Below are 16,122 nucleotides of genomic sequence, written 5' to 3' on the forward strand. Positions count from 1 at the left end.
TGTCCTTGGCACGCAAATTACGCGACCTCGTGGTCGCGTTGAGCCGAGACGGTCGAGCGAAGGTCGGGCGCGATTTCATGCATACGCACAGCCGTCTGGAGCGCGTGACATCATTTGAAGATGGACACAAAGCTGGAGTAACTCAGCGGGACCGGCAGCATCTCTGGAGAGAAGCAATGGGTGATGTTTCGTGTCGAGACTCATCTTCAGTCTGAAAAGAAGGGTCTTGACCCGAAACGTCACCCATTGCTTCTCTCCAGAGATGCTGCCGGTTCCGCTGAGTTACTCCAGCATTTTGTGTCTATCTTCAATTTTCTTGGCCTTGCTCTGGGAGTAGAAGTGGGGGCGGATCCGGACCACAACGGCCGTGAGCCCCAGGCCGAGTTCAGCGATCGTTTGCCTGCTTCTGCTGCTGTTGAAGGTGAGATGTTGCGTCGCGCCAGGATCTTGGGCCTGTCCCACTTGGCCGTCAGTTCCGCGACAGTCCATTGGCGCGCGAAGATTTCGTTCACTGCAAGAATTTCGAAGCCCCACGCGATGTCGAGACCGGCCCCGCACAACTCCATACCCCTCCACGCTTCTAAGTGGGACCAGCCCCGCGCGGCCATACAGTGCCCGTACGCCTCAAGCGACCATGAGGTCGCATAATTTGCGAGCCAAGGACGCGTAAGTGGGACAGGCCCTTTACTCTTAGAGGTTGCTGTGCTGAGGCAACCTTTTCAAACCAAGTTCCAGGAGAAAAAAATGGAACCCTGATCTTATTGAGTATCTTAAAAATGGGTTCATGGATGATAGTGTGGAGGGCAGCTGGTATACATGCAGTTGTATACAATTAGTTCACAATAATAGGCAACGCAGGGTTTCGGCCCAAAACGTTGCCCATTTCCTTCCCTCCATAGATGCTGCTGCACCCGCTGAGTTTCTCCAGCACTTTTGTCTACCTTCGATTTTCCAGCATCTGCAGTTCCTTCTTAAATAAATAGTTCACAGTAATCCCGACTAGCGGTGCTATTGAAAATGTAAATTAGACGATTTATGTTTTGTACATGAACACAATACTCACTGCACAATGAGAGGCTTGTTTTTGAAAGGGAAGGGTTTCTGCAAATTTGCAGCAATAGCGTGATGTTTGGCACGGGATTTCAGCACGAGTCCTTTGTTTCCTGGGATTTTCTGGTTATAAGATTCTTCTACAGCCCACATTCCTGCAATGCAGTAATTAATTAGCCATGACCTGCAGAATTCAGTGAAGTGAAACAAACAGATCAATTGTATATGACACCTTTATGTATTTGAACACAACTCCAAAGAAAATAAGTTCAAGCCCTGGAACTCCAAACACAACAGCACTAGTGTTAATGAAACAGGAACACCCTTAATTACAGCTACCATTTTGATGAGTGGCCTATGCTGGGTGCTCAAATGGTCTTTCTGTTTCAGGAGTTTTCTTGTACTTTGCTGCTGTTAGAGATGTGCTGGCAGCTCTTCCCATTACGTTAGCCATAACTGTATATTGAAGGTAATTTAACGAGATAGGTTATGGATCATTTGTAGTCATACCCCTGGTTAAATAGCTGACATAATTACTGAAAATGCACAGAAATTGGCTACGTTTATGAAGTAATGGGAGGTTGTGATTGCAATTGCATCTCAGTTTAGATCAATCTTACAGAAGGGGCAATACTCTCTTAAAATGTTGCAGGTTATTCACGTCTTTGCTATGTGCATGAAAACAGCAACAAACAGACTATGGTGGGATACAAGCACATCCTCGGGCATAAACATACTTTATATTGCACAGCACTTCTGAGATTCATAGTCATAGGTCTTTTGGCCCACCATGCCTGTGCTGACCATCTATATTAATCCTATTTTCCAATACTTAGTCATCATCTTTCGTTATTTTTTCCCTCTCAAATCCCCACTAATCCTCTTGCTCCTCACCTTAAAAAGGTGAACTTTTTCTAGGCATGCTTGTTGAAAATCCAGTCTGGCTTCCAAACACGAGGTAAAACTGTAAGTAAATGGGATATCAATAATCACTGATATTTCACTGAGGTGACTTACCTTCATATCTGTTGTCACTGGTATCGTCGTTTGCAGCTTCAGATACTACCCACCTGGAAAGGGAATATGAAAGCTTTCAGTTTTTGTGTGGCAAACAGTGTATATTCCACTGAATACTGACATCTCCATTACCTCTGCCAGTGTGGCTCTTCATCCAACCTCTGTGAAATATATAGCACCAGTTTCTGAATGGTTTACGTATCAATATCCTTTTCTCTTTATCAGACATAACCTCAACTGAAACCCTCCTCTCCACTTCCAGATACATATACATGACACTGGTGGATAACTATTGTATAAACCTCTGACCCCCATGCACAACTTTCTAATTCAGTATTTATAACTTTGACCATTCAGTAATTTGACATGTCGCTTCAATCTGTTAGTGCATCATTCTCCGAAGCGCTTGTGTTTCCATGATTTATTTGCTGATGACAACCCATAGTCCCTTCATAAAGGGCTGACTATGCTCAGACTGATTTAATTGAAAGTGAAACTGCAAAAGTAAATCACTCTCAAAGGATACTGTGAGTAAATAAATATTGTGGTGATTTATTTCTCTAGGATGGGAAGCAAATGTGCTCCCTGAGTCATGGAGTCATACAGCATGGAAACAGGGTCTTTGGCCCAACTTGTCCATGCCGACCAAGATGACTCATCTAATCTAATCCTATTCGCCAGCATTTGCCCCCTATCCCTCTAAACCTTTCCTATCCATGTACATATCCAGTGTCCTTTAAATGCTGTTATAGTATGATGTGGCGCCACCCGGTGGTTAGGCCACCTGTATGCAAACTCTTGGCAGTCGGGGGTAGGGTCACGTGATTGGATAATGGCTGGAAGCAGTTATCACGAGGTTTAGGTGTGTGCCCTAGTATAAGTATGGAGACCTGGGTCAGCCCTCCCCCATTCGCGTGTGTGTTGATCTCTTTACCTGAGCAATAAGGTTATTTTTGTTTTCACCACGTGTGGCTCGTTTATTCGCCCGCCATAACGAGACCCTTCTTCATAATGATAGTGTTCATCAATACTAATACTACTGTTTGAAGAAGGCCCTTGACCTGAAATATGACCTACCCATGTTCTCTAGGGATGATGCTTAACCTGCTGTGTTACTCCAGCACTTTATGTGAGTTAGATTTAGCTCTTTGGGCTAAAGGAATCAAGGGATATGGGGAAAAAGCAAGAGTGGAGCACTGATTTTGGATGATCAGCCATTATCACATTGAATGGTGGTGCTGGTTTGAAGGGCCGAATGGCCTACTCCTGCACCTATTTTCTATGTTTCTATGTCTTTTTGAGTATTAACCAGCATCTGCAGTTCATTGGTTCTCCATTTTCTGATTTTCTAGTTCCGGATGCTGGCATCATTGGACAATATCTGATTGTTAATATTTCAGGTAAATAGAACAGGTGTCTTTATAATAGAGAATCACACTGCAAATCAAAACTGTCCCTGTTTGGTAGTTTCTACTTACCACATAGTCATGTTAGTGCATGGTCATTTGTCTCCAAAACTCTTTCCACTGGGTCTTGAATTTTCATTCCTAATGTTAATAATTATGAGTAATTTCAAGGATAAATTACTAGTATATTAAAGGGTAATTTCTTTCCTTTAATTAATTTACGTGGATAGAGCACATGAGGGAATTTGTCTGTAATTGACTCCGTGCTATATACAGTCAATTTATCATAATAGGGAGGAAATACTGAAAACTGTTAGAGGTGTAAAGCACTCCCTAACCAATATTTGTCCATCTGCTCCTCACAGTTAATCCTTTACACGCTAGAGTAGTTAATTTTTTTTTGTCATTTTAGTGCATTCCACATAGAGCTTCTACTTCTGAAATCTAAGTATGGATTCAAGGTAAACAAAAAAGGTGAAGGATTCTTATATTTCAAAGAGATTGAATAAAGATGGTGGAGGTTAGATAATGGGTTTGTCATAATGGTACGGACCACTGTGTTATCAGTTTAGTTTATTGTCAACTAAATTGGTCAACTAAACTAAACTAGATTAGTCAAGACCCTCCTCTATGTCTACAAAGCCCTCAATGGGCTTGCCCCCTCCTACATTAAAAGTCTTCTCACCCACTACTCCACCTCCAGGTCCCTCAGATCGGCCGACTTGGGGCTGCTGAATATCCCGCGGTCTAGGCATAAGCTTAGGGGCGACCGCGCCTTTGCGGTTGCAGCTCCTAGACTGTGGAACAGCATCCCCTTTCCTATCAGAACTGCCCCCTCCATCGACTCCTTTAAGTCAAGACTAAAAACTTATCTATACTCCCAAGCCTTTCCTGACGTCCACTGAGCGAGGGCTACATGTATATATGTATGTAGTTTGTTTGTTTATACTATTCTTATAACAAATGTAAAGCACTTTGGCCAACGAGAGTTGTTTTTTAAATGTGCTATATAAATAAATGTGACTTGATTTGACTTGACTATTGTCATGGTAACCGAGGTACAGTGTAAAGCTTTTGTTGCGTGCCAACCAGCCAGCAGGAAGACAATACATGATTACAATCGAGCCATTCACAGTGTAAAGTTTGATCAAACATAGTCCGTTAGTAGTTCAAGACTGTTCTCTGGTTGCGGTAGGATGGTAAAATCTTTGCTGGAATGGGCTGGGAACCAAGTGCATCCTGTCACCTGTATTGTCTGTTGGAAAATCAAGTTATCAGCTGGCTTTTCACAGTGGAACTGGACTAAACAGCAATTAACTGCATCTAACCCATTCACCTGAATGATCAGATATTTGTACGTAATAGTTACAGAAAGAATATTATTAATTATCGTTAATTCATCTACTCCCAGCTTCAGTCAAGAAAGTCACAGACACCTATATAGATTACTTACACGCTTGTAGTGAGATCAAACATGGAGGCAAGCTTACCCTTCAAAACCATCTGTGTCAAAGGAAGCCACAAAATGGGCATCACCAGCAGGCTTTGGTGGCTTATGAACACTCTGAAAAAATAATGGTACAATGAAAACAGAGTGTATCTGTTAAAAGATTGGTGGGAGGGAAGATCTACTCTTTAGAAAGCTACTTGTATTGGGTGAATTAATGACCTGAGCTGAGAATATTGTGTTATATTTCAGTGTTGCAATTTGAATCTATCTCACTGTGGATTCAGATACAGTCTGTTTATGGAAATTTCACACTGAGGAAAGAAAGCAAACATACAAGTTTTTGTGCAGATCTAATAAACCTCTTGACTGCTAATATTGGAAAATCAGATGCAAGCTGGTAGATCTGATCTGTATCAATACATTATTAATGGGTAATAACAATGTCTCAAAGGTAGGCACAAAGTGCTAGAGTAACTCAGCAGTTCAGGCAGTATCTCTAAAGAAAAAGGATAGGTGACATTTTGGGTCGGGACCCTTCTTCAGGCTGTCTCACCGCAAAAAAAAAATTAAATGTGGGATCAACCACCTGGTTTGCAACTGAGAGAAGTAGATCAACATGGTCTCAGGATCAATCCCCAATATGTTGTGGTTCGACTAATGGAGTTTCACAATGGAAATAAAAATCAGTTAGAATTCATGCTTCTAATCTTGATTACTAATGTTTGATAGTAATCTCCATTTCAACTGGCATGTTTTCACTTCTGGCTGTTGTGTCAGAGAATTTAAATATTTACATAAAATTCAACAATAATTACACGTGGAATATTGGACAATATATTTAATTGTACAAGATGAGTTCTCACCCTGTGCGGTTGGCTGGAGTCAGGATTTTGTTGAAACTCCTCATCCTTTTTGGAATCATCAACATCTGGTCTTTGTGCAAAGACCAGAGCCAGTCCAGAAATGCCGAGACAGGTGAAGAAATGTAGCCACATGCTATCTTGTGGAAGTGAAGTAATCAATTCATTAATAGATGGTAACACAGCCATTGTCCACTCCCACAAATCCCACTTCAGCCTTTAACATTGAGGTTTATTATTGTCATGTGTAGAGCACCAGTCCCATAGATAAAGTCCAATGTCCTGTATGTTCCCAGACAAACTATTTTGCATCACATTTTACAAACATCTTTTCTCCATAACCTCATAAAATATAATACAGGAGAGAAAGAAAAGCCTATATTAGAATCATTGGATTAACTTTGGGGCTTCAATAACCCTTCAAGTGATGCTCCAGGAAAACTGAGAGCTTGATAAGTTCTGTGTGTGTGCGCGCGCGCGCGCGCGTGTGTGTGTGTTTCCTCTGTCGTTTTCCACTCAAACTCATTCACTAAATTTAGATTTGATATAAACCTGTGCAATCAGATTGCATTTAAATCATCATTTATATTAAGAAATATTTCAAAATATATTCCTTGTTGTATATGTAAAGTTTAAAAGTTAGAGCTGAAAATCCAGAAAATATCTCATAAAAACTAGGCATTTTAAATCACAGTGTTAGTTCATGAATTGCTGGAAATATTAAGCAAATCATACATTAGCTGCAGAGAGAGGAAAAGATTGTTAACATTTCATGTAGATGATCTCTCATCAAAATGACTGAATTTCATTCATAACACTGAATATGACTAACAATATACAAAAATCATTTATTTGGTTAGACAGGTGTACACCAGTCAATCTCATAGAAATTAAAAATATATTCTACATCTTTCAAAGTTTAGTAATATGAAATGTTACTACAGATACTGGAAATCACAAACCATAATGGAAAACTTTTCAAAATACTTAACGTCACCATCTGTGGAGAGACAAACAATAACTATTTCAGGTGAATGAGATTTCATGAGAACTCAAATGACACCTGACCTGCTGAGTATTTCCAGAGTGAAGGATCTTCAACTTGAAACATGAACTCTATTTCTCTTTCCACGCATGCTGCCTGACCTGCCAAGTGTTCCCAGCACTTTATGTCCATAATGTTTTGCTTTATATTTCAAATATATTTATTAATTTACTTGCATTAAAAAAATCTCTGGTTGATAATCTAACTTTCGGTCGGTAGTTCAATTCATGTCTACTGTGCAAGTGCACTCAATTTGCATAGTTCAATTCAATGGTGCACCAGACTGTGAGGGACAACACTAAAGGCTGAAGGAATGTTCAACTCAGTCAACCACTGCCATATATCCATGTTTAACCTTACATTCAGATTTCAGGACATTATTGGATTATATTCATTGATTTTGCTTTAATCATTGCTTGTTACTACCCAATATTAACTTTCAAAACATTGAATAGTATAGCACAGGAACAGGTCCAACAGCCCACAATGTCTGTGTCAAGCATGATGCCAAGTTAATCTTCCCTGCTGTCGCGTGATCCAGATCCTTCCATACCCTGCATATCCATGTTTCTATCTGAAAGCTTCCTAAATCCCACTATTGTATTTGCTCCCTGGCAGTGTGTTCCAGGTACTCACCTCTCTGTGTGTAAAATAAATTCCCTGCACATCTTCTTCAAACATTCTTCCTCTGACCTTAAAGCTATGACCTCCATTCTTTGTCAGTTCCACCCTAGGAAAAAGGTTCTGACTGTCTACCTCTCATTATTTTATATTCTTCCATCGGATCTCCCCTTGACCTCCGATGCACCAGAGAAAAGAATCCAAGTTTGCCTAACCTCTCCTTTCTGCTAATATCCTTCCATGCCAGGCAGCATTCTGGTAAACTTTTTCTGCACCCACCCCAAGGCCTCCACATCTTTCCTGTAATGGGATAACCAGAATTGCATCCAGTACACCATATGCGGCCTAACTAAAGTGTTACAAAGCTGGAATATGACTTCCTGACCTTTGTACTCAATGCCTCGAAAGATGAGCGCAAGCACACCATATGTTTTTTCTCTCAACCTCTTCGTAAACTCGGTGCTTATTCTCACCTACCTAATAATATTCCCCAATTAAATTAACCCAAATGAATGAGAGTGGCAGGAGTTTGATGGTGGCCACTGTTCTTCACAAACTGCTCAGGATTGCTCTGCAGAAGGAACACATATTGTTTGCTAGTGTGCATGATGGTAACTTACCTTGTAGTGTACACTGGTAACAGTATTATTTACAAGCTTGCATTATTTTAGATGTTATGCTTATTATTATTTGGACGCTCTCCCAAAAAAGTGAATCAAATTTGTTAATTTTGGCAGACACCGTCATCTTAATAGCGCATTAAGGGGTTGCTGAGGCAATTGAGCACATTACTGTAGATTCTCTGTTCCAGTCAGACAAGGGCATATCTCTCCCCAGGTAAGGGAGGCCTTCCATTTTCCTGCTTCGAACACTCTTGTAATAATGAGGAGTGATAACACATCATAACAGCTATTATATTACATAGAACAGGAACATTACTCACCCACTGCTTCAAAATAAGGAGCTTAGTAAGTGAAAGGAACTATAATCTTCACCTACATTTAGTGCTACTTTTTGATAAACTATGCCTTGGGCACTGGGTGTTCCCAGCTCCTCTATGTAATCCTGTGGCACCTCTCACAGACACTGCTGCGCAGAGCAGGCCGGAGCAGCTTCTAACTTCTCAACCTTTGCCCCCGGCAACCAGAGGGAACTTTCACCAGGTGGAGTCATGGCAACCAGCCAGGACTAGAACGTGCAGCAAGCTTGCTCTCCTCAGTGCGACTCGCTCACTTTCAAAATGTTACATATTTTCACTTTGCAGTATTTCACTTTGAGATATAAATTCAGTTCCATTTATTGAATGTAGTTGCCATTCATATTTTTGTTTCTAAACCATATAAATTTTACTCGTCGACCGAATGAATCCTCCACAAATATCCGGAGAAGTTGGTTCCTGGATAGTTTCTGCACTGGAGAAATCAAGTAGGTGCCAACCTCCATATAAGATGTTTTTGTGATGTTACACCATAAAAATCAGATGTTTATTCCTGACTGGTATAAAAGCACTGACTCGCTGGTAAGTATATACTGGGACTTGATCTTCCACAACTTATTAAATTAAAAATATTGTTCTTGTTTCCTTGGGCCTTGTCTCTTTCAGTCTCTCGTATCTCCTCCAGAAGATAAAGCTTCCAGCTACCTTAACCTTCCAAATATCCCTTAAAAATTATTTAACATCTCTAAAATGTTTTTCATTATTTTGATTAGCCACCCTTCCTACTTCTTTGTGGATCACACCATTCCTTTATTCCATTTACCTAAATATTTTTACCCTCTTTGTCATGTAAGGGGCCATGTGATGTTTTCTAAATAAGTATATTTCAGCTCTTCAATGTGCAATTTTACAGCCTCAATTTATTTGTTGTGCAATGTTTTAAATATTTCCTAGGTGACCATTTCGCCAAACACTTGTGTTTGGTCCGCCAAGGCCGGCCGGATCTCCCGGTTACTAATCATTTTAGCTCCCTTTTCCATTCCCATACTGACCTTTCTGTGCTGTGCCTTCTCCAATGCCAGAGTGAGACCACGCGCAAACTGGAGGAATAACACCTCTTATTTCGCTTGGGTAGCTTACATTGCAATGATATATCGAATTTGCCAATTTTAAGTAACACCCATGATATGCACCAATTTCTCTCTCGATCCCACCCCTGCCCCTGTTCCTTTCCATCCCCGGTTCCCTTCAACCTATTATCTTCTCTCTGTCTTTACATTTCACTCCTCTTCTCTCATCTCCTTTTAGCCTTTGTCAATTACTCCACCCATTTTCCAATCACCCCCCTCCCCCACCTGTATCCACCTATCACTTGTGTAAGAAGGAACTGCAGATGCTCCTTCGAGATCACCTGTGGTGGAGCTTCGTCCAGCGCGGCCTGTTGGATTCGGAAGCCGCGGTCGTTCCAGGCACCCCAAACCGCTGTGAGGGTTCTCCCGACGCCGGAGCACCATCCCCCGGCGAGAAGGGCCTGAAACATCGGGCCACCGCAGCCGCGACTGCGGAGGCCTCAATAGGCCCGACTATGGGTGGACAAGGGGATGGGGACTGGACTTAGTGCCTTCCCTCACAGTGAGAACCATTGTGGGGGGGTGTTTTTATGTTTTATGTGACATTTCTTTATAATGTTATGTTGTATTCTTATTAATGTGCTGCAATGTCAACTTGAATTTCATTACACCAATTGGTGTATGTGACAATAAATGAATCTTATGAACCTTAGATGCTGGTTTAAACCAAAGATAGACACAAAAAGCTGGAGTAACTCTGGAGAGGAATGGGTGACGTTTCGGATCTGAGTTACTCCAGCTTTTTGTGTCTATCCACCTATCACTTGCTTTGTCCTGCCCCCCATATATTTCACTTCTTTGTACCCCTTCTATAATCATACTGAAGAAGTGTCCCGACCCAAAACTTGGCCTACCCTTTCCCACCACAGGTTCTGCTTGACTCACTGAGTTATCCCAGCACTTTATGTTTTGCTCCCTAACAGGCATTTACTACTTGCCTTGCCAGCATATCTCAAAGCAGCATATCTCAGATTTGACTGTTGGAATATGTTTGACTAATGTCTCAGAGTTTTGGAGTGCGAGAATCTCACTAAAGTCTGCTTTACGTGCATCCACTTGAACCACTCCTCCCTGTTATCCCTCTCATTGAAGAGGCAGCATGTCAGTTAGGCACTGAGGACATTGAGTTGGCAATGACTGAGAAGTGAAAGCAAGGAAATCTCTATTTTCATGTCACATTTCAATGTCATCTGTCTCCTGGTCCCACCATACTTCACTCTCACAGTTCTGTTGGACGGTACATTGGTACAGATTAATGCAGCGCTCCAAGGCCCCAAATAAGGAGTGTATCACCAAAAATAAGGTGATAAACCAAGAGGTTATGGGGAGCATGCAGGAGAATGGGGTTAGGAGGGAAAGATAGATCAGCCATGATTGAATGACGGAGTAGACTTGATGGGCCGAATAGCCTAATTCTACTCCAATTCCTTATGATCTTGTGATCTCTAAAAATACGAAGAGACTTGTATTGGCCTCCAGAGTGTGTACAGCCATGATAAGGTGTACAAGGGATTGCATTATTTGATGATCCTTGGAGTTGGCCACTGTCTTTATGCAGTAAAGCATCCTTGCAATTTCATGCCACATCAAGTGAGGAGGTTTACCTTTCTTATCTCTGCAAATGTTGTTCATGTGATTGGCTGGCCTATTAGTGCATAACACATTCTTTACTGCTGCTAAATTATTCTCCTTCTCTTGAAGCAGCGTTTGGGAAAAATAGTATCTTCTGGTACGAACTCTCCACTGCTGTTCCTGCAGCACTAGCTGCTCCTGCCCTTACTTTGTGATATGTGTGTTGTGAGGTGTAAACCCAACTAATCTTATGGTCCCACCAAAATGCAAATAAATGAGCTGGTGCATAATAAACAGATCTTGTGATAGACCACGCCTAGAAGAATCCAGTTCTTCTGAAGAATTATTGTCCAGCACATTAGAGATCAATTTGAAGATTTAATCAGCGATAAAAGAGACGGGTGGTACTAAAAACATTGTAAGATTATGTTCTACGTTATTAACACATATACAACCACATTTCCTTGCTCATCAGATCACTGACATGGGCATGAGTCATGGAGTCATAGTACACAGAACCAGGTCATTCGGCCCACCACATGCAGATCAATGGCTTCCCATCCCTACTAATCCTATTTTCAAGCTCTTACCTTGTAACCTTCTATACCTACAAAATTTAAGTGAGTGTTATGTTACAATATGTAATTGCATCACCGGGTAACTGAGCTCTTGTCTTCCATCATTAATGTTCTTGTCCTCCAGTGCATTCTGATTGTATGAGATATGCAGAGAACTGTTAACTCACTGTTGTTCTGTGCTTCCTCATCATTGGATAAAATTCAGATCCATGCATGTGCATATTGATGTGCTCTCTCACAACAAAGGGAATGCATTTGATGATGGTAACTGGCAGTTGTGGATGGACGGATGGAGATTTGAAGCAAAGGATGTGCTGCATGTACAAGGTTAATTGTGTAAGAATAGTTGGAATGAGTTCCAAGGCTGTGAATGTAAACCTGCAACTGTATTCCTTTCCTGGCCTGGTGAAGCATTCCCTGCCTGGACTGAACTGCAGAACTCTTGGGACATTTCTTGCCGCATCTTTTTTGCATATTAAATTTGTTCGTCCAGTTTGGCCTCATTTTAATGATTGAACATTTCAATACATCCTGAACCCTCCATTATAGTGTCTGACAATATTTTTTCTGCTCAATGTGATTTTGACCAAGAACCCTAGGCCATGATTGGCATTCATGTCATTTAAAGATTCACTCAGATTGGGTGCAGATTCTGATCATTCTGAATTTATATGGGGCTTTTATTCCTTGTCAAATGATTGCATTCCAATGTAATGCTCCGTTTGAAATTGTGTGGAAGAAATTAGACCCTCTTGCCCTGGAATGGTGAGGTATTGGTTCCTCATGGGGTGACCAGGTTTTATTACCAATGCTCTGGACTGGGATTCCACTAAGGTAATTCCGCCACTTTCTTTTGTCCTTTGAGCCCAACCACAATAGCACCAATTCTCCTTCTTTCTCTTTACATCACCCTCAAATCACCCTGGCACTAACTTGAAATTTGACCTTGGTTCGAACTATAATAAACTCCTTGATCTTTGAACACCCCCTCCCAAACCTCTAGATCGCCAACATCCTGTATTCCCCATTTGGCCATCTCCTTCCATTCTACGTGCTTTTTCATGTAATTTTTCCCATGGCCAGCGGAAACCCCTTACATTTTGTGCCCAGACTGGATCTTGCAAATCCAGACCCAACTCCTTCCACCAACACCTAGTCCTGGCGGTAAATTTAATATCTGCACAACCAGAATTACAAGATGCTAGAAGAAGCTGCTACTATGATCTATGTTCACTGTTGCCCTCATGTGGAAATTAATTATACAACAGTTTAATTTACAGGAATCCACAGTTCAACTATAATTGTACTGTAGCAGCGCCTGCTGGCGCACACAGGTATCGAACCTGGCTTTCGGAAGCCGCGGTCACGTGACCCGGGACGGGCTGCTGTTTTCGCGCGGTTTCGCTTTTGCACCAAAGTTGTGTTGCTGACCACCGTTGTGATCAGACGTGTTTGCAGAGACCTGTATGCCAAGGAGCGATTGTGTTAATAAATCAGTTCAGAAAACTTGGTTGTCGTCTCTGCGTCCGCCAAATTGGTGACCCCGACATGTCTAGCTGTCGTTAGACAAGAGATCATGCAGGAGGACTACGTCCCCGCAGAATTGGCCGGCACGAGGCAGGGCTCACCGGGCTTCAAGCTACCTTCCTTTTGGCCAGATCAACCTCAGGTGTGGTTCGCCAACGTTGAGGCACAGTTCCATCTGCATCGAATAATTGCGGATGACACAATGTACTTCCATGTGGTAGGAGCTCTGCGACAGGACTGCGCCTCGAGGCTGTTGCCGTATATTAGAGACCTACCGACGATCGCAAAGTACGAAGGTTTGAAGGCCCTGCTGTTATACACCTTTGGTCTCAGCCGTAGAGACAGGGCAGCGAAGATCCTGCACATGGACAGTGTCGGCGATCGGCGGCCATCCACCATCATGGCGAAGATGCTGGCCCAGATGGACGGGCATCGCCCGTGTCTGCTATTCGAACAGGCGTTCTTGGAGCAGACGAGGTCTGTTTGATGCTTGCCGGAGCCGATTTCAGCGATCCCCAGCAGGTTGAGAGCACTGCTTTACAGTATCCAGCCATTTCCTGGAAAGATTAATTGTAAGACTGGTCCTTCCGATTATATGGATCATATGAGAAGCCAAGATGAGTCGCACACTTGGACTCTTTCAGATGATAATGGCTGCAAATATTTCAACTGTATCTCTCACCTTCGTTTCGGATATCCACCAACTGCTAGATTTTGTTATCTGTTATGTCATCAGTGCTGTTGACCAAATTGACATGAATCCCTTTGCTGTAGCTAGTTTATTGGATCAATGTATACCACATGAAGTAAAAGACATTCATCATATGACATCAGAGGACAGTAAACTAACATCCTAAAATACATGGTGTATTAATTTTTCATAATTACTAGATGGACCACAATTAGGTTAATTTCTACTTTTAATCATCAGAGAATCCAAGTTTTATCGTGTATTTTGTGGATCAGAACTTCCCAGGCATTATTCGCTCAGATTAGTGCTTTCACTATTACCCTCCCTCCATTCTTTACTCAGGTTTTAAACATTGAATGTAAAAATGATTTGCTTTTATATAATGGACCCCTCATCGTTTTTAACTTTGCTGCGCACCCCACCCATCCTCACCCCACGGCAACTAAGTCTCAGTTTGGGGCACCTTTCAAATACTTTCTTTCTTGCTTTTAGTGTGATTGAGTGTCCACAGGGGGGTGCTATTTGTCTCCTGTAGGCCTGTTCAAGTCTGGGATCCAGAGTCAGCGTTTGATATCTTGCAGTTTGATAGCTTGCATCTTGTCCACGCTGAAGTTTCCGTGCTGGACTGATAGGCGTAGATTAGAGCAGTCTGGCTTACACAGCTGGAAGTTTTGCAGCCAGGCTTATCGGAGAACCGCAGAACACACAGCAATGCCATAAGAGAACTGGCCCACATCCAATTCTCCTCCTCAGTTTAAAGAACCATGTCCCCTGGGAAAAAGCTCATCATGAAGATATGGTCCTTTTGTGCAATAATTTGTCTTCATTATAAATGCTGTGAATTGGAAAACATTTCAGGAAAAAATATTGTCAAGAAGTCCCTTTTAATTGTTTCACAATAGTTCATGTATTGGTGACTTTTAGAAGTCATTATTGTTTTCCGTCTCTGGATTTACAGCATTTTGTATAATCCACTCATAAACAACAATTGCCTACAGGGTATTCAAATCCCATTAAAGCATGTGGCAGCTGAGAGAATCACGGCAATTTCCCTGTTAATTGTGGTTGCTAATTCTAGGTCACTTTGCTCAATTTTGACCAGAGGTTGTTGTAAACTTTGGAAGATGTGACCATTTTGTGATTTAGTCTGTATTTTAGGAATCAGAGTGAGATGCTGAGAGACTCTCGTGAAACAACATTACAACACTTTGAGATTGAGAAGGTCATCATTTGGGTTCTTGGGTCACCTGCAGGACATTAGATCTGATGTTGTACAAGTCTATAGCAAGTCTATAGCAATGTCTACATGGAGGCAAATTGATAAGCTAGAATTTGATGTAATCCATCCTGTCTGATGGGGAGGTTGCATGGTTTTCAGATAAATGAGCTGTTGAGCTCTCCAACTAAGAGTTAAAAGGCACGAAAATGGGTCCTTTGTCGTATCGACAGCATCACCATCAAGTGTCCATTTACATCAATCTTACACTAATCATGTTTTTTATTTTAGTCAAATACCATAAACTTTCCCCAGATTCCATCACTCAACTCCACACTGGGGAATTTTCATAGTACCCAATTAGCCATTAACTGTCTTTGAGATGTTTGAGACAACTGGAGCATCCAGGATACCCACATAGAAACATAGAAACATAGAAATTAGGTGCAGGAGTAGGCCATTCGGCCCTTCGAGCCTGCACCGCCATTCAATATGATCATGGCTGATCATCCAACTCAGTATCCCGTACCTGCCTTCTCTCCATACCCTCTGATCCCCTTAGCCACAAGGGCCACATCTAACTCCCTCTTAAATATAGCCAATGAACTGGCCTCGACTACCCTCTGTGGCAGGGAGTTCCAGAGATTCACCACTCTCTGTGTGAAAAAAGTTCTTCTCATCTCGGTTTTAAAGGATTTCCCCCTTATCCTTAAGCTGTGACCCCTTGTCCTGGACTTCCCCAACATCGGGAGCAATCTTCCTGCATCTAGCCTGTCCAACCCCTTAAGAATTTTGTAAGTTTCTATAAGATCCCCTCTCAATCTCCTAAATTCTAGAGAGTATAAACCAAGTCTATCCAGTCTTTCTTCATAAGACAGTCCTGACATCCCAGGAATCAGTCTGGTGAACCTTCTCTGCACTCCCTCTATGGCAATAATGTCCTTCCTCAGATTTGGAGACCAAAACTGTACGCAATACTCCAGGTGTGGTCTCACCAAGACCCTGTACAACTGCAGTAGAAC

At 42.0% G+C, this 16,122-nt stretch overlaps 1 protein-coding gene across 9 annotated transcripts in view; it reads right to left on the reverse strand.

The window, feature by feature from the left end:
• The window catches only part of LOC116979055 (calnexin-like), a 39,476-nt gene extending 30,905 nt beyond the window's left edge, over positions 1–8,571 (reverse strand). For 3 of the 9 annotated variants that reach the window (XR_004413623.1, XR_004413622.1, XM_033030472.1), the window contains exons 1-5: positions 8,393–8,565; positions 5,787–5,923; positions 4,964–5,037; positions 2,068–2,120; positions 1,064–1,205 (exon numbers count right to left, since the gene is read on the reverse strand). Coding sequence is in view for 7 of the 9 variants with exons in the window: in XM_033030472.1 (XP_032886363.1) it covers positions 1,064–1,205; positions 2,068–2,120; positions 4,964–5,037; positions 5,787–5,918 (401 nt within the window). In the remaining 2 variants the exon portion in view is untranslated. Of the gene's footprint in view, positions 1–1,063; positions 1,235–2,067; positions 2,121–4,963; positions 5,038–5,786; positions 5,924–8,392 lie in introns of all 9 variants that reach the window. The other 6 variants (XM_033030474.1, XM_033030475.1, XM_033030473.1 and 3 more) reach the window with 6 other exon arrangements.
• Between the last annotated feature and the right edge of the window lie 7,551 nt (positions 8,572–16,122).

This window comes from Amblyraja radiata, chromosome 12 (genome assembly GCF_010909765.2).
Source record: "Amblyraja radiata isolate CabotCenter1 chromosome 12, sAmbRad1.1.pri, whole genome shotgun sequence".
NCBI lineage: Eukaryota > Metazoa > Chordata > Chondrichthyes > Rajiformes > Rajidae > Amblyraja > Amblyraja radiata.